The sequence below is a fragment of the Pleuronectes platessa genome, chromosome 5 (genome assembly GCF_947347685.1).
Source record: "Pleuronectes platessa chromosome 5, fPlePla1.1, whole genome shotgun sequence".
NCBI lineage: Eukaryota > Metazoa > Chordata > Actinopteri > Pleuronectiformes > Pleuronectidae > Pleuronectes > Pleuronectes platessa.
The window spans coordinates 2,922,720-2,949,891 of NC_070630.1; the positions used below are offsets into that span (position 1 = coordinate 2,922,720).

Sequence of the window (27,172 nt, forward strand, 5' to 3'; positions counted from 1 at the left end):
ATGGAGGAGGAGGTCACCGAGCCCGATCCCCAGGCGCTGGAGCACGCCGCTCCTCCACCGGGGACGCACTCGGAGGTGAACGGGGACCTGCCGGGGAACCCGTGCCTGAGGGACGGGTCGGAGGACGTGATGGAGAGTCCGGTGAGGGAGCCTGTGGTGCTGCAGTATCCTGCCCAGTACACCCCCGGCCAGCAGTGTGGGTAAGAACCAGCCGGAGAGGGGGTCTGCAGCTGCAGGGAGGACGGGGACACTCCTGTGGGACAGTTTGGTGGACGTGTGACTCCCGGTCAGCAGTGATGGGTTGATGAATTACCTTTGCACCTGGCTGGTGTGTCTCCCAGCACTGGTGTGTCTCGTGCACATCCCATCGCCTGGGAGACACGTTTAACCTTTAATATCAGAGACAGGCGCCTCAGGCTTGAGTCTCGTTGAAGCTCGGTGAAGATCTCAGCTCGTTCTTCACAGCAGAGCGACAGACGAGCAGCCGCTGGTCAGGAACACGTCTCCATGATGACCTGCTCTGTCTTTTTAGCATATTTGCTTATTTGTGTGTTTGCTGCTGCAGCGTGCACGACTATGAAACGTGCACAGACTCATCAGTGGTGTGAGATTGGTGATACAACCGACGTGTGATCAGAATACGTCGCCTCTGCTCCGATGTAAAGTTCACAGATTCAACAGGAACCTGTCGTTCCCTCACGTGTGTGTGTGTGTGTGTGTGTGTGTGTGTGTGTGTGTGTGTGTGTGTGTGTTTCACCTGCTCCCTGACGTTCTGGAGGAAACTGGTGAAAGTTGCTGCTGCAGCCTCTTTCGGTTTGAGTGGAAACTTTTTAATTAACTTTCTAATGTGAGCACTCGTCCCTCTGTGACGTCACCGGGAAGCTGTCTCCTGGTCTCTGTGACGAGGACGTGATCAGACCCCCCCCCCCCCCCCCCCCCCCCCCGTTGTCTGCTGATAACTTTATTTTACGTGGTGTATGTTTTAGATTCTGTCGTTGCCGGTACACAATGTTCTGTTTGTGCCCCCCCCCCCCCCCCCCCCCTCTCGGCCTGGTGCTATTGGCCGTTGTGCTGCGGGGTCTGATGTGAGACATCACCATCTGGCCTCCTTGTCATGCAGAAAGCTTTGAATGAATCTGAGCTCTTTTCATCGAGCTCTCTTCAAAGAGGCCGGACTCAGAGCCGAGGGCTGGTTCCGTGTTTTGGTGACGGTCCTTATTTCTTAGTAGAAAGTTCGAGAGGTTTGGAACTAGGTCATTAAAGACACAGAGGTTTAAACTCAAAGTTCTGACTGACATGTTGTCATATCCCAAAGTTTCAGCTCAGAGACGATCATGTGACTCAACGGACGTGAATAGAATTGGTGGAAATGTTGAATTATTTGTTAAGTTATTTGTGTAAACATTTGGAGAATTGTTCTTTGATATTTTCTTTTTCTGAAGAATTTACAGACGCTCAGGACAAAAAAACATTTACAGGATATTTTAATCCAATTGAATTTTAAAACGATCTCAATGCACTTCATCATTTTATAAAGACGTTTTATAGAGAAGCACAACAGCTGCCACAACAAGATATCTGAATTCAAATGATCAATAACTTATTCAACAGAAATCCCTTATTCACTTATAAAACAATTAACGTCATTTTAAAAATGGCTCTAAATAGTTGCTTCTAATGTGAATTAGTCACATGTTATTTTTGTCACTTGCAAAGCAGATTGTTCGTCTTTCATAAGCTGCCAACACTTCATGTGTTTATATGATCTATATATAATATCTATATGATCTTTGCTCTGTTATTACGTAAACATTGAAAAGTGGCGTCTGTGTAGTTTAAACACCTTAAACACACAAACTTAACACATTTTGTTTCCCGCGTCCACACAACAACATCACAGCTGCGAGGAGAACGTGAATCCAGAGTTATTCATTTGATGAAAACAATCCGATATATTAAGAGAACTGATATTTAGCTCTGTGTTCTGTGTGTTGCGTTCAGGTGCGTCACCGATGTCCAGTTCTTTGCAGCGTTTTAATGTCAACATGGCGACTTCCTGCTCCTTCCTTCAGGGTCAAAGTGTTTTGATTAGTCATCTTTGTCTCATCCTTGTAGTGTCACCGTGTGCACAGTGTTTCCCGTGCACACACGTTGAGTGGAGGTTTATTTATGTCTCAGCTGTAATTGGGTTCAGCTCGGCTGTGACCCGGTCTTAACAACACTGTGAAGACTTTAGAGCTCGATAATGATGCAGTAATAGTTTGTGTCGCACCGAGCTGCTACAGTGGAAGTACACTCTGAATTTATGCTTCCAGTGGTTTTTACTTTCTGAAGAATCTTCCTCCCTGTGACTGATCATCATCATTAAAGCAGCAGCCGACCCACGAGCTTCATTCTACTGCTTTAATCACCGTGATCCATCAGAGAGCCGAGAGATGAGCGGCTGCTCTGAGACGCAGGATCCGTCAAAGTGTTCAGACCAATCAGATCGCTCTGTTCAGGTTAACGAGGCTGCTGGTTGTTTGTGTGCAGAACTTTCTTCTTTGAACCGTCTCATGTTCACAAGTCCTCGTCTCCCCGGCGGGGGGGCTGTGTAAAGTGCTTTGCAGGGAAATGCAGGAGAATTGAAAGGTTTCAAAGTCTGAGAGCAAACGTTTTTCTTGTTTTGTGTAAGAGGTGTGAGGTGTAGAGCTGCTCATACTAGATCTGCACTCGGTGGAGTCGCCTTTAATTCAATCCAGCTGTAGCAAATTGTATATATATATATAAAAATCCCCTGAATATATTTGATTGTTTTCATCAAGACCCATTAATCATCCCTTGGAAATCAGGGAAATTGTCAAAGAACACACGTCTTTTTTTGTGATGACGTCAGCAACTCGAGAATTTACAGACTTTCTGAATTCTACTGATTTGAGGTGGTGTTCATGGGAATTTTTAGCCTGGATGCCAGACGAACTTAGCCCCGCCCACAACATTTTTGGTCGGGCAGTTCGGTCTGGAGTCGCTCCATTGGGAAAAAATTATGGCCCGACCGGGCCAATCAGATTGTCAGGGCGGGCTTTATACGATGATTGACAGATGATCAACGGTGACGTAATCAACCGCGTCATCACAGTGCCCTCGGGTTGAATTCGTTTTCAACAAACATGCCTGCCGCTGGCGAGCTGAGATGTGTAGATGCTGCCATTGAGTCTGTTTTAGAAGACATCGATGGCGCATTCATTTTGAAAGAGGAAGACAGAACGTGGAGGCGACGCCAGAGCACCGCGCTAATCCCTATCGCCCCGGCGCTTGGCTGTTCACACCGGACACTGAAGCGACGCTGAACCGCCGGGCAGCGCTAATAATATCACCCGTTGATCCAGTAGATCGCTGCACGGCTTTGTGCCGGTCACACCGGAGGCTGAAGCACCGCGCTGCGCCAAGGCTGCCTCGCGGTGCTTCAGCCTCCGGTGTGACCGGCACAAAGTTTTAACATGGGAGTGGATGGGAGCCAGCTGTTATTTAAGGCTTGGCGCTGCGCTGAAGCGTCCGGTGTGAACCCAGTAAATAACTCACAAGGCGTTGCTTAGCATACGTCACATACTACGTTGCTCTGATTGGTTGTAGGTCTATCCAATTGAGCGAAGAGGAATTTTACTTCCTGGTCAGTTGAAACACGCCCCATCATTTTTTCCCAATGGAGCGACTCCAGACCGAACTGCCCGACCAAATTGTTGTGGGCGGGGCTAAGTTCGTCTGGCATCCAGGCTAGTGAATTTTCCCAATTCTGATTGAATTTTTCAGAGTAGTTCAACACAACATGAAAGCACAATAACTCCTTAGGAAGCTCATACATCTCATAACCACATGCACATAACCTTCTTGGCAGGATTAATTCATCTGTGTTGTAGCCAATACCGGGAAAATGGGCATCAATAGTTTCTATACAATTCAAAATAAAATCTTGAAGTTGCTAATTTGTTCACATCAAGGAGCCATAAAGCAGCGAGTCATTGTTGATTTAACAGTAAACACTTAATGTAAATATGCTGCACTTCCCCTACAAGCTGCCAGATGTTCATTTTCCAGATCTGCACCAAATGTAAGTTCCCTGAGTTCTGAACCTCCAGGAAAACCAACAAACCACGTTCCAGATTCCTGACCAGGAAACAAATATACTGGTTTTATCGTGGTCTGGAAATGCATCTGGATTTACCAGTAAAGCTCCTCAGACGTCAGAGTGAGTAAAAGCTTCTCGTGTCCAATCAGAGCGAGTGCAGCCGTCATCACTCGAGAGTCTGAGCCAAACGCCGAGTCCCAGTGAGACCATTTGGGAACCAGCATCAGCTAATGGGCTCGAGCGTCGTGTAGAATGTGAGTTACTGGTCCATAAAACACGGACATGTTTCATCTGAACACGTTCATGTGTGATCGTACACGTTGTTAAACTGTTGATGTCTCAGTTCAGCAGCCGCTCGTCTCCCTGTTGTGAGGCAGCTACACATTTCACTCCACTGAAGGTGAAGAAGAGTAAAAAAACTATATTTAATGATAATTCACGGGCTGAAAAAACAATCGTAGATTTCAAGAATAAGTAATTTTACGGAAATAAAGTCATAATTTCCGTCTACGTGTCTTTTTAGAGCAGGAACATCAGACGATCATTCTGTTATAGAATCAGGAATCTGCCTTTTTCTTTATTATCTTAAAATTAGAACTTTATTCTCATATTGAGACGAGTTGCTTCTCCATTAAAACTGTATTCTCCTAGAATTATGACCTTTTCAATCAATCAATCAAATTTGATTCGTATAGCCCATAGTCACAAATAACACTATGTCTCACAGTTTGTTTTTTTTCATAAATATTAATTCATGATCCTTATTCTTTGTCGTAGCCTGTAAGTGAGGATTGGTTATTTACCTGGTTTCAAATCAAGTTAGATTGGGTTTTAAAAACATGCTCTTTAGAGAGATCCTGACCGAGGAAGGTCGGTGGTTCGATTCCCGGCACCTCCGCCTCTTTGGGAAATATAATGATCCCTGATTTCCTCTGTCATCTACCTGATAGTGTACGAATGGTGTGTGATACAAAAAGGGTTTTATGTGTATCTGGACTCTGAGATTATGTATTCACCATTTCATAATTTATAGACTAACAACTGAAACGCAATGCATCAAATGATAAATCGGCATTGACGTGTAAGAAGAAAAACAATGTCTGTACGTGTTGGTAAAGATTTGTAGATTCAGGATTTGTCTCGGCCGCCTGCCCAGTAAAACACTGAGTTACTGGTTCTATCTCCATTTAACCAGCCAGTCAATCTGAGCATTAAATCCCATAATCCTCTGCTCTTTTTTCTCTTCATCTGATACATGTCAGTCCACAGGGGATGGCTGTTTGATGAGGGGGGGGGGATCACCTCCTGATTTAAGTGATTACTGTCCTGCTCCTCAGGGTCTCAGCTGCTCAGGATCAATCTCTTCCAGGGTCCTGATGCAGCTCTGTTCTCCTCCAGCTCCAGGGCTGTGATCATGATCAGCCTGTTTACTGGAAGACTTCAGAAGAATCAAAGTGACCTGTTCACTCCCTGATGCTCGTTTATTTGCTCATGTTTATGCTATTTTTAGTTTTTAAGCGATCGTGTTAATCCGCCATAAACTCCTGAGCGAGCAAACAGCCGAGGAGCCGTGTTCTACGATGAACTCAATTAGTAGACGGGTGTCAAATTCAACCCCAGGGTTACAGCTCAGGCCGAGAGGAAGACATGGGGAGAGAAGTGAGTGGGAGAATAATAAGATGAGATAATAGAAAGTAGAAAAATCCTACCAGTGGCTGGAAGAGGCTGCACAGAACCAGTAGAGACAGGGGTCCACCGCACCAGCAGGACCTCAGATAGAGGCTGAGACAACCTGAGACAGCCCAGCTCATGACAGCAGGGGGTGAGATCCATGAACATGGGCCGAGGGGGCTGGACACCTCCAGGCGGGTGGGATCCTGTGGGGCTTCCAGATCCAGACGGACAAACTGCTGATCTCTGACCAGCTGGATCTGCAGAAGATGACAATTCTGATTGATGTGGACCACGAGGTGGCAGCTGATGATGGATCCTAACTGGCGGCAGTGGACAATGACAGTGGACCATAGTGGATCAGACCTTGATGTTTGATGATCATGACGTTACTGGCTCCTGACCATAGACTATGATTGCAGCAGGACAGCTTGATATATAGTGTTTCTCCTCAGGTTCTTGACCATTCCTGACAATAATCCATTAATTCATTGACCTTCAGTTATCCTTCAAGATGTTTACCCTCATCAATGCTGCTAAACCTTTATCCTGATGATGTTCTCCTCTACACTTGACATCTAATAAACTTCTCTCTCTGAGGTTTCTACGTATTTTTACCTGTTAAAAGGGTTTAGTAGTTATTCCTTACTCTTATTGAGGGTTAAGGACAGAGGATGTCTCACCATGTTAAAAACCTATGAGACGAATTGTGATTTGTGATTAGGGGCTATACAAATAAAATTTGATTGATTGATTGATTGATGAGGATCCCGAGCGACGGGAACATCGAGAAGGAAGCGTGGAAAATACCACAGACTGCAAGAGGAGCTGGAGAAAGCAAATCGTTTCTAGATTCATTCAGTAACATGAACGTTTTCCTATCAGTAAAACTTTCCCACTGATACAGTGAAAGACTCATAACCACAGATTCTTATCGACCTCCTGATAAATCAGTGGAGCTCTTCTTTAGTGCCTCATCACTTCATCACGACTCCTCCTCCTCTGTGGGAGAAACTCTTAATCCTCTCAAAGGTCCTCGCTCACTTTGTTCTTCTCCTGAGGTTTTCATCTTTAGCAGGATTTGTTAAAGACTAAGATCTTAATCATGAGGAGAGATTATTATTAACTCATAATTTCCTCACCAGGAGAAACTAGAAAGCTTTATTAATATGACGTCTCAGCACATGATCTCACTTCTCATCTCCTGTGATGATCAACATGATGTCCTTGAGATGCTGTCGTACAAAAATCATCTCATCTCACCCGTTCCAACCCTCTAACATTCAGTTGTTGATAAAAAACTCAAAAGGTTTAATTTGTCCAGTTTGGGCTTCCGTAAAAAACATGGCGGCCTCCATAGAGAGGATCCTCTCCCGATGTAAATATAAAGTATTTGAATATAAAGGCTCATTCTAGGGTTAAAAAACAAACAATTTGTACAATTTAGATTAAAAACAAACTTGTGACATCATCACTAGAATTATTTTACATTCGATTTAAATCCTTTCACCTAAATCTTGGACCTTTAATGAGTCAAGCTTCCTGTGACTCGTCTCTTTTAGTTTCCTCTGAACAGAACGTGTCAGGACTTTTAATTGTGGACGCTCAGGGATGCGGATGGTGTTTCATTTGCCAAAGGTTATAAAAGAAGATTCGATGTTCGAGGGACTTTAAACATCAATGAGGATTCTAATTCTCTAATCTCCTCTTTAAAGATATATGAGAGTAACTTCAATCAATGGGACTAAAGGTGCTTGAGGAGGAGGAGGCTGTAGAACTGAAAGAAAAACAAGAAGGTGACAAAAGGAAACATAAAAGTAACAAATATAAACTTTTGTGGATTTATAAAATGAAAACCATTTTGGAAAAGTCTGTTTGGAGAGTTCGTTCAAAAGATAAAGTTTGACCCTCGGGCTTCAATTAATAGAAGAATAGATCGAACACCTTATAAGTTGGGTTTTGATATTAATATATTAATAGAGCAGAGCAGCTTTCTACTAAAACACTGATTAGCTGTCGACCAATCAATTTATTCATCAATGCTCCGACTGCAGCAGCTGTTTTTCTCTCACTCACCGTGTTTCATGGAAAATGTTTTATTACTCCTCACCTCCGAGTCCAGATGAAGAAAACATCAGTCGAATCAAACATGAGATTAAAAGAGATTAATGGTTTGTCTAAAAAAGCAATGATGCTCCTGACAGAAGCTGGAACTCATCTGTCACACGTAGAAAATGGAAAACACACACTCGATGGGACGTAAAGCACAAAAGTACGTGTGTACATTCTGTCCCTGCTTGATGAAGAGACACCTGCGTCAAACGGTCGAGAACACACAACCTTCCTCCTATGACAGGGAAAGAGCCGAGGGGAAGGACGTTTGTAATATTCCTACTGACAGCAGAGAGATGACTGAATAATTGATGAATCAGGAAGTGAGAGCTTCGGGCGCAGGCTCGGACATTTTGATGTGCACGCTTATTAAACTGACAAGAAAGATGCGAGGGAGCGGTTTTCAGTTTGTGAGCCAGCAGACGACTCGCAGGGTCCAAACCTCCAAAGATATGTGTTTTATCAATTACTCTAACGTCATTTATTTTATTTATAATTTGATTTTACGCCCTGAATCTATATTTAGGTGGCTGGTGTATTTGGTGCAGATCCAAATACCAATCTGGATGTAGTGAATTTAAAGTAGGTTTCATAAGAGACCTGCAAACTTCTTTAAGATGATTTCTCAAATGTTTCTTCAGGAGGGAACCGACTTCTCGGGCTCGGCACCAGTTTATTTGTGGTCTAAATTAATTGTATTAATGTTCATGGAAACTTGGCTGAGGACACGACTGCAGATTTGATCTAAGAACCCAAAGAACCGAACCTCGTCAGTCTTCATGTTTAAAAGCCTCTTCAGTCTCACAAGTTGCCTCCTGATAGAAACTCTTTTTTAAACTTTAGGATCTGACTCTGCAGAAACGTGTGAAGACACAAACTCACCGATCCGGCTGCTGCTTCACAGAACTTCTGTGTTTTTGAATTCTGTCTCCTCAAGGTGCTCGTAGAGAAGAAATCCAATTAGAGAGGAAGTCGTCCTCCATGTGCTCTTATTCCCTCCTGCACCCTCGGGCTTCGATTTATTGAATAATTGATTGCTTCAGTCACATTTGCACAAACAGTCACGTGCACACACACACACACACACACACACACCGTTTCCTACATTTACCTCTTCTCACCCGAGTCTCCCTCACTGTGTGACTTCCCATTTGGAGAATGAGTTCTGCTTCATTTATAGATCTCGTTCATGCTTTGATTTGTTTTCTCTCCAGCACATATCACAGATGGATGAACCGGCTCCCTGCAGCCAATTAAGGTTTTTAACCTTCATGTTGCTTTTTATTTGTCTTCGGAGGATTCGTGCTCCTCACAGGTCGTTTCTCATAACTGGGATATTTGATCAGTGGCTCGTTTGATCACATTAATTAGACACATAAACAGTTTGTGGAGCTTTTCATTGGCTTGTCTTGTGCTTGTTCAAATCTACTGAGCTGATTTAATGACATTTCGTGAAGAGGGTGGAACTTCTTTGTTTTCCAAATTTTACTCGATTTATAGAACAATTAATGGATTTTGATGAATAAATGTTTTGATATTTAATGTGTATATGGTGTATTGTTTTTTTAGCGGAATTATGCAAAAACCACCCAACCGATTTGCTTTGAATAGATAGATATATTGATACTTTATTAATCCCGTGGGAAATTTAGGTCATCCAGTAACTTATAAGCTTATACACTTAACCGACATACATTCATAAAACACATATACATAGGTAGAACATTGCAGATACAGGTACATGAATGGGTCTGACCCTATGGTGCAGAATGCAATGATGTGATTGTGTCAGTGTCTAGTATGAAAGTGTTCTTGTGCTGCTGGAGTGGATAGTACAAGAAGATATATATATATATATAAATATAAAAACAGCAAAATATATATATAAATATATAAATATGTAATATGTAATATGTAAGTGGTAAAAGGTAAAAGTCTGTGCACGGGGCTAGTATAGCCAGTAAAGGGATGGACAGTTGGTATATGATGAGATGAGAAGAGTTGTGTCGGAGTGGGATGTGACCCAAAGAAGAAACCATTGACTTCTGAAACACAATTGTATAAAGTGTTGGATCCAGAAATTCATCTTTTACATTCTCTCACCACCCTCCTTGTTCGTCCACGTGTCCTGAAACCCCCCCGTGAGTGAGACCTCCCTCCCTGTCCGACCTCTAAATGTGTCCTCCCTCTGCGCCTCAGGGAGAAGATGCCGTTCCACCACGTGACGGCCGGGCTGCTCTACAAGGGGAACTACCTGAGCCGCTCTCTGTCGGAGAGCGACAGCGACGTGATGGCCAGCATCTCCGTGGAGGAGCTCGATGGTGAGACTCCTCAGTTACATGTGATTTACCTGCTTCCTGCTTTCCCACCTCCACAACCACTGCCAGCGTTTTACTACCATGACTATAAGCAGGTGATATTTAGTTTTATGTTTTTACTTAGAGAAAATACAGTTGAATCATTTATTTATCCAACATGATCTCTTTGTTCTGATCAAAACCCAAAGCCCCTCTAATCTGTTCTGATCCGGTTTCAGGTGATTTATGTTCAGGCTCTCATTAACGTTCACTCTCGGGTTCTTACTCCTGGAACATGGAGCCGCATACAGATGGTTCTCCGCTCGTTGCAGCTGCTGCATGAAGAACGCCTGCGTTGGGCCGTGAGCTTGTTTTCAGAGCTGTGAACCCAAATGGAGCTTTGCTTTGAGGAAACATTAAAGCAGCACCATGTTGCTTTGAATGAGTGAGAGCGCCCTCTGCAGCCACACAGGGGGATCTATTCAGTTGAGGTCACTGGATATTACCCATGATCCTCTGCTTCCCTGACCCAGACGGGCTGCGGCTGTAACAACAGCCACCAAACTCTGCTTTAGAATTCTTTACGTTTTAAAGGTTTCCTGCTGAATATTGGAGATAAACTCAGGTTTTTAATAACGTCTGAATCTTTTTAACTGATCCACGGTTCAGCTTCACTCTTCAACTTGCTGCAGCTGATCATTACAAACCAGTGAAGAGCTGAACGGGCTCATTAACGTTGCTCAGTCTTGATTTGAGAGCTGGACTCAGAGCCACTTCAATCAGATCTAACAGCACGAAGGCCCGAACCCCCCCCCCCCCCCCCCCCCCCCTGTGACGCAGGTCTAAGATCTGCTGTGCCACAGGAAGCAGCTGTTTCATTCGCCCCCCCCCCGTCGCTCGCACAGGTTGGAAGTGAACAGAAGTGAAATCTCAGACCAGGTTAGACACATGAGGCTGTAAATGAAAGTGTTGCTTTGTCTGATATTCAGGTGATGTGTCTGAGGCCCGGGAGGTTTTAGGCTTTAAGAGTTTAAGAGATTCTGAAATCGCCTCCTGCTGATCCGAGCCAACACACCCGGTGATAGATTCCTCTATACAGAGCTGATCTCACCTGGAGCCCGGGTCGCTCTACATGCTCCTCTGTCCTCTCTACAGAGCGGATCTCACCTGAAGCCGGGTCGCTCTGCAGGCTCCTCTGTCCTCTCCACGGAGCTGATCTCACCTGGAGCCCGGGTCGCTCTGCAGGCTCCTCTGTCCTCTCTACAGAGCTGATCTCACCTGGAGCCCGGGTCGCTCTACATGCTCCTCTGTCCTCTCTACAGAGCTGATCTCACCTGGAGCACGGGTCGCTCTGCAGGCTCCTCTGTCCTCTCTACAGAGCTGATCTCACCTGGAGCACGGGTCGCTCTGCAGGCTCCTCTGTCCTCTCTACAGAGCTGATCTCACCTGGAGCCCGGGTCGCTCTGCAGGCTCCTCTGTCCTCTCTACAGAGCTGATCTCACCTGGAGCCTGGGTCGCTCTGCAGGCTCCTCTGTCCTCTCTACAGAGCTGATCTCACCTGGAGCCCGGTCGCTCTGCAGGCTCCTCTGTCCTCTCTACAGAGCGGATCTCACCTGAAGCCGGGTCGCTCTGCAGGCTCCTCTGTCCTCTCTACAGAGCTCATCTCACCTGGAGCCGGGTCGCTCTACATGCTCCTCTGTCCTCTCTACAGAGCTGATCTCACCTGGAGCCCGGGTCGCTCTGCAGGCTCCTCTGTCCTCTCTACAGAGCTCATCTCACCTGGAGCCTGGGTCGCTCTGCAGGCTCCTCTGTCCTCTCTACAGAGCTGATCTCACCTGGAGCCCGGTCGCTCTGCAGGCTCCTCTGTCCTCTCCACGGAGCTGATCTCACCTGGAGCCCGGGTCGCTCTGCAGGCTCCTCTGTCCTCTCTACAGAGCTGATCTCACCTGGAGCCTGGGTCGCTCTGCAGGCTCCTCTGTCCTCTCTACAGAGCTGATCTCACCTGGAGCCCGGTCGCTCTGCAGGCTCCTCTGTCCTCTCTACAGAGTTGATCTCACCTGGAGCCCGGTCGCTCTGCAGGCTCCTCTGTCCTCTCTATGGAGCTGATCTCACCTGGAGCCCGGGTCGCTCTACGGAGCTGATCTCACCTGGAGCCCGGGTCGCTCTACGTGGCTGATCTCACCTGGAGCCGGGTCGCTCTGCAGGCTCCTCTGTCCTCTCTACAGAGCTGATCTCACCTGGAGCCCGGGTCGCTCTGCAGGCTCATCTGTCCTCTCTACAGAGCTGATCTCACCTGGAGCCCGGGTCGCTCTGCAGGCTCCTCTGTCCTCTCTACAGAGCTGATCTCACCTGGAGCCCGGGTCGCTCTGCAGGCTCCTCTGTCCTCTCTACAGAGCTCATCTCACCTGGAGCCTGGGTCGCTCTGCAGGCTCCTCTGTCCTCTCTACAGAGCTGATCTCACCTGGAGCCCGGTCGCTCTGCAGGCTCCTCTGTCCTCTCCACGGAGCTGATCTCACCTGGAGCCCGGGTCGCTCTGCAGGCTCCTCTGTCCTCTCTACAGAGCTGATCTCACCTGGAGCCTGGGTCGCTCTGCAGGCTCCTCTGTCCTCTCTACAGAGCTGATCTCACCTGGAGCCCGGTCGCTCTGCAGGCTCCTCTGTCCTCTCTACAGAGTTGATCTCACCTGGAGCCCGGTCGCTCTGCAGGCTCCTCTGTCCTCTCTATGGAGCTGATCTCACCTGGAGCCCGGGTCGCTCTACGGAGCTGATCTCACCTGGAGCCCGGGTCGCTCTACGTGGCTGATCTCACCTGGAGCCGGGTCGCTCTGCAGGCTCCTCTGTCCTCTCTACAGAGCTGATCTCACCTGGAGCCCGGGTCGCTCTGCAGGCTCATCTGTCCTCTCTACAGAGCTGATCTCACCTGGAGCCCGGGTCGCTCTGCAGGCTCCTCTGTCCTCTCTACAGAGCTGATCTCACCTGGAGCCCGGGTCGCTCTGCAGGCTCCTCTGTCCTCTCTACAGAGCTGATCTCACCTGGAGCACGGGTCGCTCTACATGCTCCTCTGTCCTCTCTACAGAGCTGATCTCACCGTAACCCGGTCGCTCTGCAGGCTCCTCTGTCCTCTCTACAGAGCTGATCTCACCTGGAGCCCGGTCGCTCTGCAGGCTCCTCTGTCCTCTCTATGGAGCTGATCTCACCTGGAGCCCGGGTCGCTCTACGGAGCTGATCTCACCTGGAGCCCGGGTCGCTCTACGTGGCTGATCTCACCTGGAGCCGGGTCGCTCTGCAGGCTCCTCTGTCCTCTCTACAGAGCGGATCTCACCTGGAGCCCGGTCGCTCTGCAGGCTCCTCTGTCCTCTCTATGGAGCTGATCTCACCTGGAGCCCGGGTCGCTCTACGTGGCTGATCTCACCTTGAGCCCGGGTCGCTCTACATGCTCCTCTGTCCTCTCTACGGAGCGGATCTCACCTGGAGCCCGGGTCGCTCTGCAGGCTCCTCTGTCCTCTCTACGGAGCTGATCTCACCTGGAGCCGGGTCGCTCTACATGCTCCTCTGTCCTCTCTACAGAGCTGATCTCACCTGGAGCCCGGGTCGCTCTGCAGGCTCCTCTGTCCGACTCCTGGCTGCGGTTATCAACCCTCTCTGTTCTGGAGTCTGTCAGAGAGGAATCACCCGAGCTGCTCCAACACAAACCTGATCGATAACCGTCGGCCGCCTCACGAACACACAAACAGCCTCCCGCAGGCACAACGCCAGAAATATGAATCCATTGATGCAACATTAAGCTGCCGCCTGGGAAATTGGCTGCACGGTGATAACTGCATATACGCTCTGTCGGGGGGGGGGTTAATATGCATGGAGATATTAGCAGAGGTTGCTTTTCTCATTCCTGTTTCACGAGTACGTGTTGTTTGGTGAATATGAAATAGTTTGGTGGTTTCAGGCTGAGGTCGAGTGAACACTGAGAAACAAACTGCAGATGTTTCTTCTACAGGAGGAAAAGCTCAGGGTGTTGGTGACGACCATGAGACAGCAGCTAAATGGAATTCAGCCATCGTTCATTTTATTATTTATACCTTTGCTTTTTCCTGCAGTGACCTGTCTGCAGTGAAAAAGGCAGTTTGTAGTTATTAGTTTTTTCCAGGAGACTTTTCCATAAATCCTCTAAGATCCATGTTATCGTGTCTTTACATCATTTCAGTACAGATGCAGGTTTTCATTCAGAATTGTAAATTCGCAAAAAATCTGAACAATGAAACTCCATTTAAACCATTCACTTCTGTTTAAGTGACAAAATACTTTAATATACCTTTTTTTAGAGCCAAATACTGATACAACTGAGTACAAAAATAAAACTGATATATCAGCTGATGACAGTTATTCCTCAGATTTCATTCAGGCTCGATATTTAAAATGAACCATGAACTTTAATATCACGTAGAAGGATGTTCTGATGAGTTCATACGTCCACTAAGTGAAAAGACACTTCCTGGATCCGGCCCTGAACCAGAATGTTATGAGTTTCATGGAAATAAGTAGTTTTGTGAACTCCTGCTGAATAACTAACAAACAAGGTGATAACTATAAATAAGTAAAACACAAATACATAGACCTCGAAAAATGACAATAAACTGAGTTTGAACTTAAAATATAAACAAGAAATATTCAGTAAAATATAAGTTAAAAAATAAACACAGATACTATCATCAGCAAACCAATTAATTGGACCTTTGACACCACTGGTGCTCGTACTTCACTGGTTCTTATGTCCTCGTGCATCCAGTCAGATTAGTGTTGAAAGGACTCTAATTCTAACAATAACAACATATGATGTGTTTACTCACAGCAACATGTAAAGATTGAATCTATAAACACAGGAGCTAGAAAGCAGCCTTCCACTCAGGTGAAGCAGTAACGTGTTGAATCGTTTGTGATTCTCCTGCAGGAAACAATAGAAATGGAACAGTCGATCTGGAGCCGTGTGTTTCTCATCAGACGCCACGGGGGGGGGGCGTCATCAATAGCCGCGTCTCCACCCCCCCCCCCCTGCCGCTGCAGCGAACACACACTCTGCACATTCAACACTTCTGCTTCACAATAATCCAAACAGGCGATTCACTGTGTTTGTCCGGGGCCATTAAAATGAGCTGTCACACGGGGGGGGGGGGGGGCATCACTCAGCTGTTTCTCTTTGTGTCTCTATCTCTGAGGAGAAGCTGCGGTGCTCTGCAGGGTTCATGAGACATTGTGAGTCAGTCACTCTGAGGAGGCAGCTTAGGTGGAAACAGACCTCACCTCCTCTACTCAAGCAGAAGAACAGACTGTTGTGTTTGTGTTGTTGTTTCACGGGATTGGGAATGTTTCAGCCTTATCAGGGATGTTGATGTTGGACACATTCCACTTGTTGTGTTACGTCTGTTGTGCGTTATCTGCACCGATAGACACACAACGAGGAATCGTCTTCTCTGTGTTATAGTCCATTTAGATTGAAATCTGTCTCGAGGTGGTGAAGGCAGCGCTCCATGAGGGATAATACAAACTGTTTTGAAACTGCAAGGATTAGAAAGTGCAGGGCTGCGGCTCAGGAGGTAGAGCGGGTCGTCCACTAACCTGAGGGTCGGCAGTTTGATCCCAGTCTCCCTGTTGTACGTGCCAAAGTGACGGCTGCGTGTGACTGATGTGTGATAGAGACAGAGCTGCACATAGGTGTGGGAATGGTAAAATTGTACTTGTGTGTCACTTGAGGACAGTAACTAAGTATTTGTACTTTACTATTTAAAGGAGCTTCAATGGAGGATGTCGGTTTGGGACAAGATTAATTCAAACAGAATCCACGAGATGTTCCATCGATCTCAGAGACGTTTCATCAACGTGTGTGTGTGTGTGTGCGTGTGTGTGTGTGTGTGTGTGTGTGTGTGAGTGTGTGTGTGAACTCTTCTCCTGCCGAGCTGCTGCTTTCAGAGCCCAGTCTCTGATCTGGGGTCTGTTCGGCGGCCGGAACCAGGAGCTCGTCCTTTGAGCTTTTTACACCCAAATGCAAGTGGGAGTTAATCTAGAGCGTCTTCATTAACACTCCAGTCGCTCTGTGAGCAATGAACCACGTCTCTAATGACGCTGCTCGTGTCTTTATGTTCACAGCTACTGTTTGTTCATCTGAACGTGTGAAGCTGCTCTGCTCACAGATCCACGTCCTCTGTCCTCTCTGCCCTCTGGAAGCAATTTGTGCTTTTCCTGCAGCTTCATTATTAACGTGCGAGCAAACTGCTTTTTGTTTTATTCATTAATGAATCTGTTCAAATTGAGTCTCAGAGCGTTTGGAGGACCAGGCAGAAGAAAGAGGAGAGAACAGGAGAGAAGCTCTGCTCCAAACCCAAAGCAAGGACACACATACAGGTGTAAAGATTCACTGTTATAATCTCCATCACATCCCAAACCCCCCCGAAATACACTGAGCTGTTTGTGCCACGTTGGAGATGGAGAAAGTGACGGCAGCTGAATCTCAATCTCTGAGCCCAGCGACCATCGACTGATGATGAATAAGCCTCTGTGGGCGACGGCTAATAATTTAGTACTTGAGCAGATATCCAGGCCGAGACCAACATCCTGTCCCAATACACCCTCAGCCCCCCCCACTTGGTCGTACACGTGTAGGGGTAGTGTCCCCTTTCTCTATGTGATGGGGACCCGTCTAAAAACAAAGCAGTAGATGGAAATTCCAGAATGTTTTCGTGTGGACGAAGAGAATCTCTTAAATTCAAAGTATGAAATCCTGCTAAATAACCATGAAAACATATTAAACAAATCCAAGTGGAATATCTTATTTTAATCCAGTAGCAAATTAACACGTAAACGAATCGCTGTGACAAAAAGCGTTTCAGGAAAATCGGTTTTCACGCAGTCACAACAAGCGAATGAACAGACTGAGAGTAACGACCCACGTGTCCCGAATAAGACATTTCAGAAAAACGTCCCCGCTCATGTTCTAATGTCTTCCTTTATTGCACGAGTGGAACAGTTATCCACAACACACTGACAGTTGTAGGATGATGCATGGGGATGGTGTCAGTCGGTTCCTCCTCGTGTTCTCTCCACAGGAGATCAAACCAGAGACAGAAACCTGAGGACTTTCACATCTCGTCCCTCGTCCACAGATTCTTCATGTCCTCGTGTGCTGATCTGTTTGTAGAGATCAGAGTTGAAAGCTTTTGAAAAGCCGTCGACCTATAAATAACTGAGATGAAGATTTAAAGAGCTGTAGAGGTCGTGACCCTCGGTTCCCTCCGTGCATTCAGGGAAACGAGTTCTCTTTGGTTTTATGCAAATCAAATGTTACCCACACTTTGCTGTGACCCGTTAAGCAGGATTTAAATTATTACCACATTAGCAGCAGCAGGACATGGAGGTCTTCTTTATGGGGTTTTAATGACTCTAACATATATTCTACATCCACAGCTTCACCCACTGTACAGACTTCAGATGTAGTAGACTGGGGTAGTGGAGTTGTGGGGGGGCTCCTGTCTGTCTCTAATGTTTGAAGCGGAGCAGCATCTCCACCACCTGCTGAGCTGAGTCTGACTCCACAGTGAAGTCCAGGGTGAAGCTCAGCTCCCGGAGAGAGGCTCTGCAGCCCAGACTGAGAACAGGCTGCTTCATTTAAAGGTTTAGAGACAGGATGGAGGGAGACAACTTTTCTGATCCACACTCGGGCTCTTCCTCCACTGAGCGTGCTGAGCTCCACCAGGCGGCAGGACGCCGGCATGGAGGAGGCCGGGGGGGAGGGTTGTGACTGTCGACCAGCGAGGGGGGGAGACAGGAGGACTGATGGGCACAGGTGTGAGGCACCTTGTGTCCAGCTCCAGATGGACAGCAGGTCCATCTCTGCAGCGTTTGGAGAGGATGAGGTTGCGTGAGGAGCTGGAAACTGGAGAACTGAACGTTTACTGACAGATTTAGATTCTCACCTGCAACAGACAATCATTTTTCAGATTCTTAAGTAATATGTTATATATCTAGTTGACTTCTGCATTAACATTATCTTTCAAACCAGAATAAATCCACAATCTAAATTAAGCTAATGGGATGTTTTATTTTGGCCTTTTAATGGCCTCACATTGAGTTTACACTCGTGACAGATCAGGATTATTCTTTGACTCTCGCTGCGTCATATGAAGGAAACTTATGACAAAATGTAATTTTTTTAGGATTTGCTGCTTTTTTTGTCATATTTTATGAAACATTTTTAATTATCTTGTTTACTGTTGGTCGGATTTAAAATGATTTAACGCAGCCCTACTTTTGTAGGGCAACTTCTCAGAGACACAGTGAGATTAGTTCTCGAAGGGGAATATTCCAAAATGTTTGATAACAGATACATAAGTTATGTTTTATACACTCAGGTTCTGCTTGGAGGGCCTGGAAGTAGACGAACCTATATCCACACTTTATAAACAACAGATGTTGAAAAGAAGCGAGAAAAACGAGTAGACAAGAAATGTCGATCAAACCAGTTGATGCCCCTGGGCAGGAGGCAGGAGGCAGGAAGCAGGAGGCAGAAAGCAGGAGGAAAGTGGGCAGGAGGCAGGAAGCAGGAGGCAGGAGGCACGAGGCATGAGGAAGGTGGGTAGGGGGCAGGAGGCATGAGGCAGGAGGCATGAGGCAGGAGGCATGAGGCAGGAAGCAGGGGGCAGGAGGAAGGTGGGCAGGAGGCAGGAAGCAGGAGGCAGGAAGCAGGAGGCACGAGGCACGAGGAAGGTGGGCAGGAAGCAGGGGGCAGGAGGCTGGAGGCAGGAGGCAGGAGGAAGGTGGGCAGGAGGCAGGAGGAAGGAGGCAGGAAGCAGGAAGCAGGAAGCAGGAGGCTGGGGACAGGGGGCAGGAGGCAGGAGGCCGGTGGTTTACAGACGCTCAGAGACAAAACCAGTACACAAGAGATGTCGATCAAACCAGTTGATGCTCCTGCAGAGTTTTGAACCACCTGACAGGTGAGGTTCCAGCTCAGGTCCCTTTTTAATGAGGTTAAAGTTCAGGTGACGATAGCAGCACGACAGCAGCTTGTGTCTCCGGTGAAGCCGAACCACACAGGTGTAGGTAAGAGGTGGAGCAGCTGACATCATGTGAACCAACACTCGATACACACACACGCCCTCATTAACACTTCAACACCGCACAACATCGCTTCCACACAACATGAACCAACTCGTCAGGGTTCTGTTCGGCTACAGGTTTGTGTTTTGTTAGTTGTTCTCCTTTTGGTGAAACTATCGCTTCTCAACAAAGAAGCTGAAAACTCCCAAAATGCCCGTGAGTCTCCGCTGGAAGCGTCTGTGCATGAAATGGACGCAGTCATTTGAAAACACAAAGCTGGTGTGTGTTGTTGTTCTGCTCCGACATGCTCAGGAAGCAGTTTTCAATAAAGGCCTGAATCCCTGATGGATTTATTCATGGGCCGCTCGTGATTGTCAGTGGTTCTTTGTGCTCATCCTGGAAAACGTTATCTCTGAAACAAGCTTTTCTCCAGAATGATGATGGAGCGTTTATTTGCTGGTGAGCAGCTGTTTGAGGAAACAGTCACATGGTGTCCTGATGCAGGTCAGAGACGCTGACCTCTCATCAGCTGCTGCAGATACTTAACATCACTGTTCTCACTTCTTAAGAGACGATTCCATTTCCCCCCCGAGCGGCTCCGAGTCGCAGCAGCGTCTCAGGTAACTGGCTGATTGATGGGCTTGTTTCTTAATGACTGGTTTTTGGTTCAGTTCGGGGAACTGGTTGTTTCAGGTCAGAAGAAGCTGTCACAGCTCGTTTGTTCATAAAAAACAATCAACAGCAATAAAGTTACACTCAGGTGAGATTCATGTTCTTCTCCTTTGGACCAAAGTGGCCGCCTGATGGTCTCATACCATCATTTCATTATTTTACTTTATATTATTACATATTTCTTTGATATATCTTATTTTATGTTATTCTATTATATCTATCTATTTATAGATCGGTCAAGCAAGTATATGAACAACAGTGTTTATGATGCAGCCAATTGCCAACATGTGATTCAACAAGTACATTACAGCCCTACTGCTTAAATTAAAATTAAAGTTTAGTGTTGAAATCGTGAAATGTGCTTTATATATACAACTTTGCAGTGTCAACCCGCTGCATCATTTTAATATACTATTTAACTTAAGATAAGAAAAGATAAGATAATCCTCTAAAAACTAATATATAAGTGTAACAACATATGCAGTGTGTGAGAATCTGTGTAGCAGTGGAGTCGTTGTGTTGCACAGATGTTGTATGTTGTGTAGCTGCTGGGTCGGGTGCAGTCAGCCTCTGTGCTTCCCGGGCAGGACGGAGTTAAACCTTCCATTCCACTTCCCGGCCCTCGGATCATCCGGTGCCCGTCGGTGTGCTCATGCTCCTCAGCGGTAGAACCACTGTGTTCTTGAGAGAAGTGACATTCCACCTCTATTTAATAACACCAGACGCCTGTCAGTGTCTCCTGTCTGCAGCCGCAGTTATGAAATATGCCTTTAATAAGGCTGCTGACTGGTGAGCCGACGGGGGGGGAAGCGGCTGCTGACTCGTCTCCGACTGAGTCGAGGTTTCAGCAGCTCAACGTGTCAACACCTCAATTAAAACATAAAACCCAAGACGTTGACGTGGATCACTGCTGATTTCAAGGATTTATTGAAAATGGAAGGAAAATATAAAAGATAAGATGATCAGAATCAGCTGATTTGACTTTTTTATGTCTCCACGATGGTGACAGTCTGAGGGTCAGAGGTCAGAGGCGTTTCAGGCTCCACCTCGTCTGTTCATCACTTTCTGGTGATATCTCAACGGACCTTCTCAGATCTGAAGCTCAAGGGTCACGCTGATCGCACAAACACGTTTTCTGAAGAACTCACAGACGGAAATCTCTTTCAAGTTTGGCACAGATATTGACACCGACTTTCTGTCATTGACCTGCCTTTAATAAATCAGATTTATAAATCTTTTGAACTTGAATTTCAGGCGTCATTCATCTTTAATTCTGATGAATCGATTCTGGAAAAGAGGAGCAGTGATCACGAAAAGTCGACTCTCTGCACTTTTGCTTTTCCAGACTTGTTTGTTAAAAGCACCACAGAAAAAAAAGCCCACTGAATTGATTTAACATCTTGAGTCTCAACAAGAATTGCTGGTTTTTTATTGGCACTCTAGGATGTTTTATTATTTTCCTGTCGTTTATCTGTCACGAGCTTCGGTCCCTATAAAGTGAAAATATGAAAAACCACTGAGGTTTTCTCTTCTCTCTCTCTTTTTTTCTCCCACTGCTGGCCCAACGACAAAAGTCATTTCATCAGGTGAAGGTAGAACTGCAGAGAAGATGAGACCCTGAGGAGTCGCAGCATGAATCTACACAAGATGTTGAACCAGAGCAGATTTTAAAATGCTCACCTCCCCTCTGTTTGTTGGTTTAATGTGATTTCTCTATATCCGGGAACTGAGCAGTGATATTCTACATCCTGAAGGTCACAGGTTCTACTTCAGGCGAGATGCCCTTGAGCAAAACCACAACCCAGCTCCTGTGTAAATGCTTGTAGTCGTGATCAAACTAAAAGATTGAGGTGTCACATATGAAAAGAGGAAACAAAGAAACAAAGAGTTCGGCTGGCGAGTGTAAGAGCTTCAAACGGGAGGAGGTGACAGCGGCTGTGACAGCAGGTGGAGAAAATGAAGCGATGGGTGGATTGATCTTGTTAAGTCGAGTCAGTGGTGCGAGGCCAATTGCATAACGTGCAGCCCAAAGCTGGGTCAGAGAGGGAGGGAGGGAGGGAGGTGGAGAGAGGGAGGGAGGGAGGGAGGTAGAGAGAGGGAGGTGGAGAGAGGGAGGGAGGGAGGTGGAGAGAGGTGTGTGAACCACGATGAATGAGGGAAGAGGAAGAAACGCCAACTAACTTCATTAAGAAATCACAAATGAATAAAAATTCAAAGCTGTGAGAAATGAATCACTGCCAAAGAGAAGAAATCTTCAAAGGGCAGTTTGAAGAAATAATAATAACAAGGTTGTTAGGCAGCGTCATGCAAACGAGCCGGCGTAAAGGAGGAGGCAGGAGGCAGGAGGCAGGAGGCAGGAGGCAGGAGGCAGGAGACAGGAGTAAGGTGGGAAGGAGGCAGGAGGCAGGAGGGAGGAGGCAGGGGGCAGGAGGCAGGAGGTTGGAGGCAGGAGACAGGAGGCAGGAAACAGGAGTAAGGTGGGAAGGAGGCAGGAGGAAGGGGGCAGGGGGCAGGAGGCAGGAGGCTGGAGGCAAGAGGCAGGAGGAAGGAGTAAGGTGGGAAGGAGGCCCGAGGCAGGGGGCAGGGGGCAGGAAGCAGGGGGAAGGAGGCAGGAGGCAGGAGGAAGGTGGTAAGGGGTCAGGTGGCAGGAGGCAGGATGAAGGTGGTAAGGGGGCAGGAGGCTGGAGGCAGGAGGAAGGAGATAGGGGGCAGGAGGCAGGAGGCAGGAGTGAGGAGAAAGGGAGGCAGGAGGCTGGAGGCTGGGGGCAGGAGGCAGGAGGCAGGAGAAGGGGGGCAGGAGGCAGGAGGCTGGAGGCTGGAGACAGGAGTAAGGAGGCAGGAGGCTGGAGGCAGGAGGCAGGAGACAGGAGTAAGGAGGCAGGAGGCAGGAGGCAGGAGGCTGGAGGCTGGAGGCTGGAGGCTGGAGGCTGGAGGCAGGAGAAGGGGGGCAGTGGGCAGGAGGCTGGAGGCAGGAGGCTGGAGGCAGGAAGCAAGAGGCAGGAGGAAGGTGGTAAGGAGGCAGGAGACAGGAAGCCGGTGGTTTACAGACGCTCAGAGGATTTCCTGGTTTTGTCTTGGCAGAGATCCGGGAGGCGTTTAAGGTTCTGGACCGCGACGGGAACGGGTTCATCTCCAAACAGGAGCTGGGCATGGCCATGCGCTCGCTGGGTCACATGCCCAGTGAGGTGGAGCTGGCCATCATCATGCAGAGACTAGACATGGATGGTGAGTCACACACACACACACACACACATACACACACACACACAAACACACACACACACACACACACACACACACACACACACACACACACAGGTGTAAAGAGGTACTGAGTGACACAGATTGGATTCCTCCTCTCATGTGAACACATATATAAATACACATTCAGCCACTGACACGGAATCATCAACAGGAAACTTTCACTGACAGTTACAGTGAACCTCAGAGTGCACGTTTCCCCTGTGACAGTTACTCATGCCTTCATGCTCCGTGCACTGATTTCAATCTCAACCACTCGTCTCTTCCACTTCACACGTGATGTTTATGAAACATGCAGACACGTATCGGTTGTTGAAATCAGACGATATGAAGTATTCACAGCAGCAGGTGAATCTAAAAACTGCTTTAATACATAAAGTACTTGTGTATTCTGTGTGTGAGAGTGAGATACTGCATCAGGCTGAGGTTAACAAGCGTGTATTTTTGCAAAGCTGGAAGCAGAGTACTGTTTAATCAACTATTAGAGCTGATTGGTCAAAGGTCACAGTCAAGGTCGACAGAAATATGACGTTAAAGACACATGTTGTGAAAATCGAATTCTTATATTGACAGAAAATACATAATAATTAAATAATTAATTCCTGTTATGATAAGTGACGTCTTGCATAGTCGTGTATTTCTGCATCTTATAGGATCTATAGACAGGACCTGAAGCTTATTTAATCATTTATGATCATATGACAGGAATTATGGACCTGGAGGGATTATTTCAAAAACTGGCCACAAACATTCACTTGGACTCAAACCTGAACTGATCAGAATTCAGTGATTGAAGGAAAATGTTTCTGTTCTTTGTCAGCGTGGAATCTGGTAAAAGCCTCGAGGGGAATCCTTTCAGATTTGACCCAAACATTCAGTTTGAATCTGACACTTCAACATGAAATCTAAAGTTCCAGGGAATTCCTTCAAATTCTGACCAGTTGTGACTTTGACTCAAGAATGAACTGATTTGATTTCAGGGGTCAAAGGTCACAGTCACCTCATATATAATATTTCTCTCTCATCACAACAGCAACACGTCCGCCACACAGCGAAGCCGTCTGTGTTAGATGTGATTGACATTTTAAAAAGGGAAGTCACTTAATATTTTTGTAAGGCAGGGATTAAGAAATAGCAATATGCAAATGTCTGATCACTGGGAAAATATTCATATTCATCTTGCCGCTGCCTCAGCCTCTGATAATTGCTTCTCAGCTCAATGTGGAGGGAGAACTACAGTCAATTCAAGGCTGGATATTAAAGTTTAGGGAGTTAGTGTTTTTATTCCTCTTCTGACTCATGAGCTTCAGACTCTCAGGAGACGGTGCTGCTCGGGGCCTCGGGGCCTCGGGGGCGTGGCCTCGGGGCCTCGGGGGCGGGGCCTCGTCAAGTCGCAGGCGAAGCAGCTTCCGGAGTCTCTCTGATGAAGGTCACAGACGCTTTCTGTCTCTGAGAAGTGAAGAGAAGTCTCTGTGTGGAACCTTTTTTTTTTTTACACTTATTTCATTATTCACTCTCCAAAATGCAATTTGGAAAGAAATGCAAAAAGGATATCCAGAGAGTCCGAGCTCCCTGCTCCCATCCTCCCTCTTCCTGTGTTGTGTCACAACAAAGAATCCACTGGAAACACAACAATGAATTATTGAAGCGAGACACAAACTCCTGCTTCCTCCAGTTGAAGGCGACCGAGTCAGATTAAAGACGGGAGGGACTGAAAAGTAAATGTTAGTTGAGCGCAGATCTAAACTTTCATTTCAAGAGAGACACGGCTTCAAGGTCCCTAACACTTCAAGGTCACTAACACTTCAAGGTCACTCACACCTCAGTGGAAAGTGGAGCGAGGGCGATCGATGGTGAAATAACAAAGCGGCTGCAGCAGTGGACTCTCTCACTACTCCACCATGGGGCGAACGGAGCTCGATAACAATCACAGGGATGTGACGGCTGAGCTGAGCCGAGCAGACAACTCCTCGGTGTCTCCTGCAGATCAGGTGGAGACTCGGGATCGATGGATCTGATCCTCACAGCTGCTCACAACACATCTTCCCCCCTCATCCATTCTCCTTCCTCTGCCAACGCCCCCTCCTCGTCTTCATCAGCGTGACATAAAACATATAAATCCAAACTGTCCCCTCTCCATGTTACCTAAAGCAGATTATACAGTGTAGATGGAATCGATGTATTTGAATCATCGAGTCCTGCATCTGTCTTCTTTACTCTTGTGTTTCCACTGGAGCTGCCAGGAGGGAAAGAGGCTGAATGTGATGTCATCAGAAGAATTATGAATCCAGACGAGTCATATTTTATTTCGTTGTGACTTTAAAATGTTCGAATGCCTGAGGATTAATAATGATCCCTCATTTTTCATAATAATAAAGTTACACTGAATAAATGACACAGAGGAGAAGCCTCTGATACATTAGCACACACAGCTCTGAAGGGCTTTTCCGTTATCAGGTCCATCATCCCATAATGCATCTGGTCACAAAACCAGCCTCTCCACCTCCTGAAGTTCTGGTTTGGTCTTCACAAACTATCCCTAGACAGTTTAGTGAAGTCTTTCGTCCTCTGGTCCGGTTCCATTAAGCCACTGGGTTTTTTCCAGATACTCCAGCGTCTTCTCTCGGTTCAAAGACATGCAGGTTGGAGTTAGATTCATCTAAATCCCTGCCTCCCTCAAAGGATACAGGGATAGATGATGGAAGGACGTTGATGGATTAAACCTGAAGCTAGAACCGGGTCTAGAACCAGTAAATGTGCCTTAGGAAAGACTTTCACATGACATCCAGTCTTTAGTTTCAGTGGGAATACAACACATGTCACATGATGTGTAGCTTGATCCTTGCAAAGGCACAGACTCTATACCCTTCCTTACCCTTGTACCAGTTCACCAGTTCACCCAGTCCAACGTCCTCTCTGCTGTCATCTCTCGTTCCCTGGATCGTAACGCTGCTTCGGTTACCGGGCTCTGAACACAGAGAGCAGACAAAGACACAGGAAGAGAAAATATAAATGCTTTTACAAAACGGAAGTGACAAACAGGAGGAACGTTGATAAACCAGCAAAGAATCCTGTGTTAACTTTCTGTTGCTTTAGCTTTTAGTAATCACAGCTTTAAATTCTGCTGTATATGAGAGTTTAGCTCATCTTAACTTCCTGTTGAGTCCAAACTGAACTAAACAAGTGAACTTTGCTTCCCGACGTGTGGAGAACCGGGGGGTCTGGGTCTGGACATGTGGTCTGGGTCTGGACATGTGGTCTGGTTCTGGACATGTGGTTTGGGTCTGGACATGTGGTCTGGTTCTGGACATGTGGTCTGGTTCTGGACTAGCAATTGCAGGAGGTTGAGATTAAATCATACCACAGAAGAAGAAGAGAGGAGGGAAGAATGATTGCCTGCAGTCTTCACCTCCAACGACTTAATGTTTTAATGATGAGGACGTTCACTGTAATGGTTTTTAAAAACCATAATGATTTCAGAGTAGAAAAACGAAATTAACGAGGTGAAGCGGTTCGTTCGTTTCAAACAGAAACACGACTTTTCTTCTACGCACCAATCAGGGTCACGACAACAGGACGCACGCGTTTCAAACTAAATTCTCACAATGTCAAATGTCAACAAAGGAACAAAAAGACGTAAATCTCGACTCTCAGGAGTGAAAATGTGAATCTGCAGAGTCAGCGGGACGTGGACGTGGATCCTCGATCATGTGACTGAGCTCCGCCCCTCTCGGACTCTGTGTTGGCAGCGGCTGCAGCAGCGATCAGCAGATCCCACATCAGTGTGACTGGAATCAATGAGCTCAGCAGGAACTGTAAAGTTTGATCTATTTCATATCCACTGGTGTAGAATTAGTCTGTTTTTATCTCTGGGCTCTGCAGTGAATGATGTATTGAACTGTGTGATTTGAAGCGTGCTGCATGGCCTCAGATAATAACCACACACACACACACACACACACACACACACACAC

At 46.7% G+C, this 27,172-nt stretch overlaps 1 protein-coding gene across 1 annotated transcript; it reads left to right on the forward strand.

The window, feature by feature from the left end:
* Positions 1–26,170, forward strand: LOC128440401 (calcium-binding protein 8). The gene is made up of 4 exons (XM_053423096.1): positions 1–200; positions 10,088–10,209; positions 23,019–23,162; positions 26,085–26,170. Exons 1-4 carry the CDS (start codon positions 1–3, stop codon positions 26,168–26,170), a joined length of 552 nt encoding a protein of 183 aa, XP_053279071.1.
* Positions 26,171–27,172: the final 1,002 nt, after the last annotated feature.

Bases quoted from the DNA above. Each gene is read 5' to 3' on its own strand.
- LOC128440401 (XM_053423096.1), top strand. From the start codon at position 1: ATGGAGGAGGAGGTCACCGAGCCCGATCCCCAGGCGCTGGAGCACGCC. The intron at 10,210-23,018 runs GTGAGACTCCTC...TTGTCTTGGCAG, and splicing joins CTCCGTGGAGGAGCTCGATG to AGATCCGGGAGGCGTTTAAG. The intron at 23,163-26,084 runs GTGAGTCACACA...CCCTTGTACCAG, and splicing joins GCAGAGACTAGACATGGATG to TTCACCAGTTCACCCAGTCC.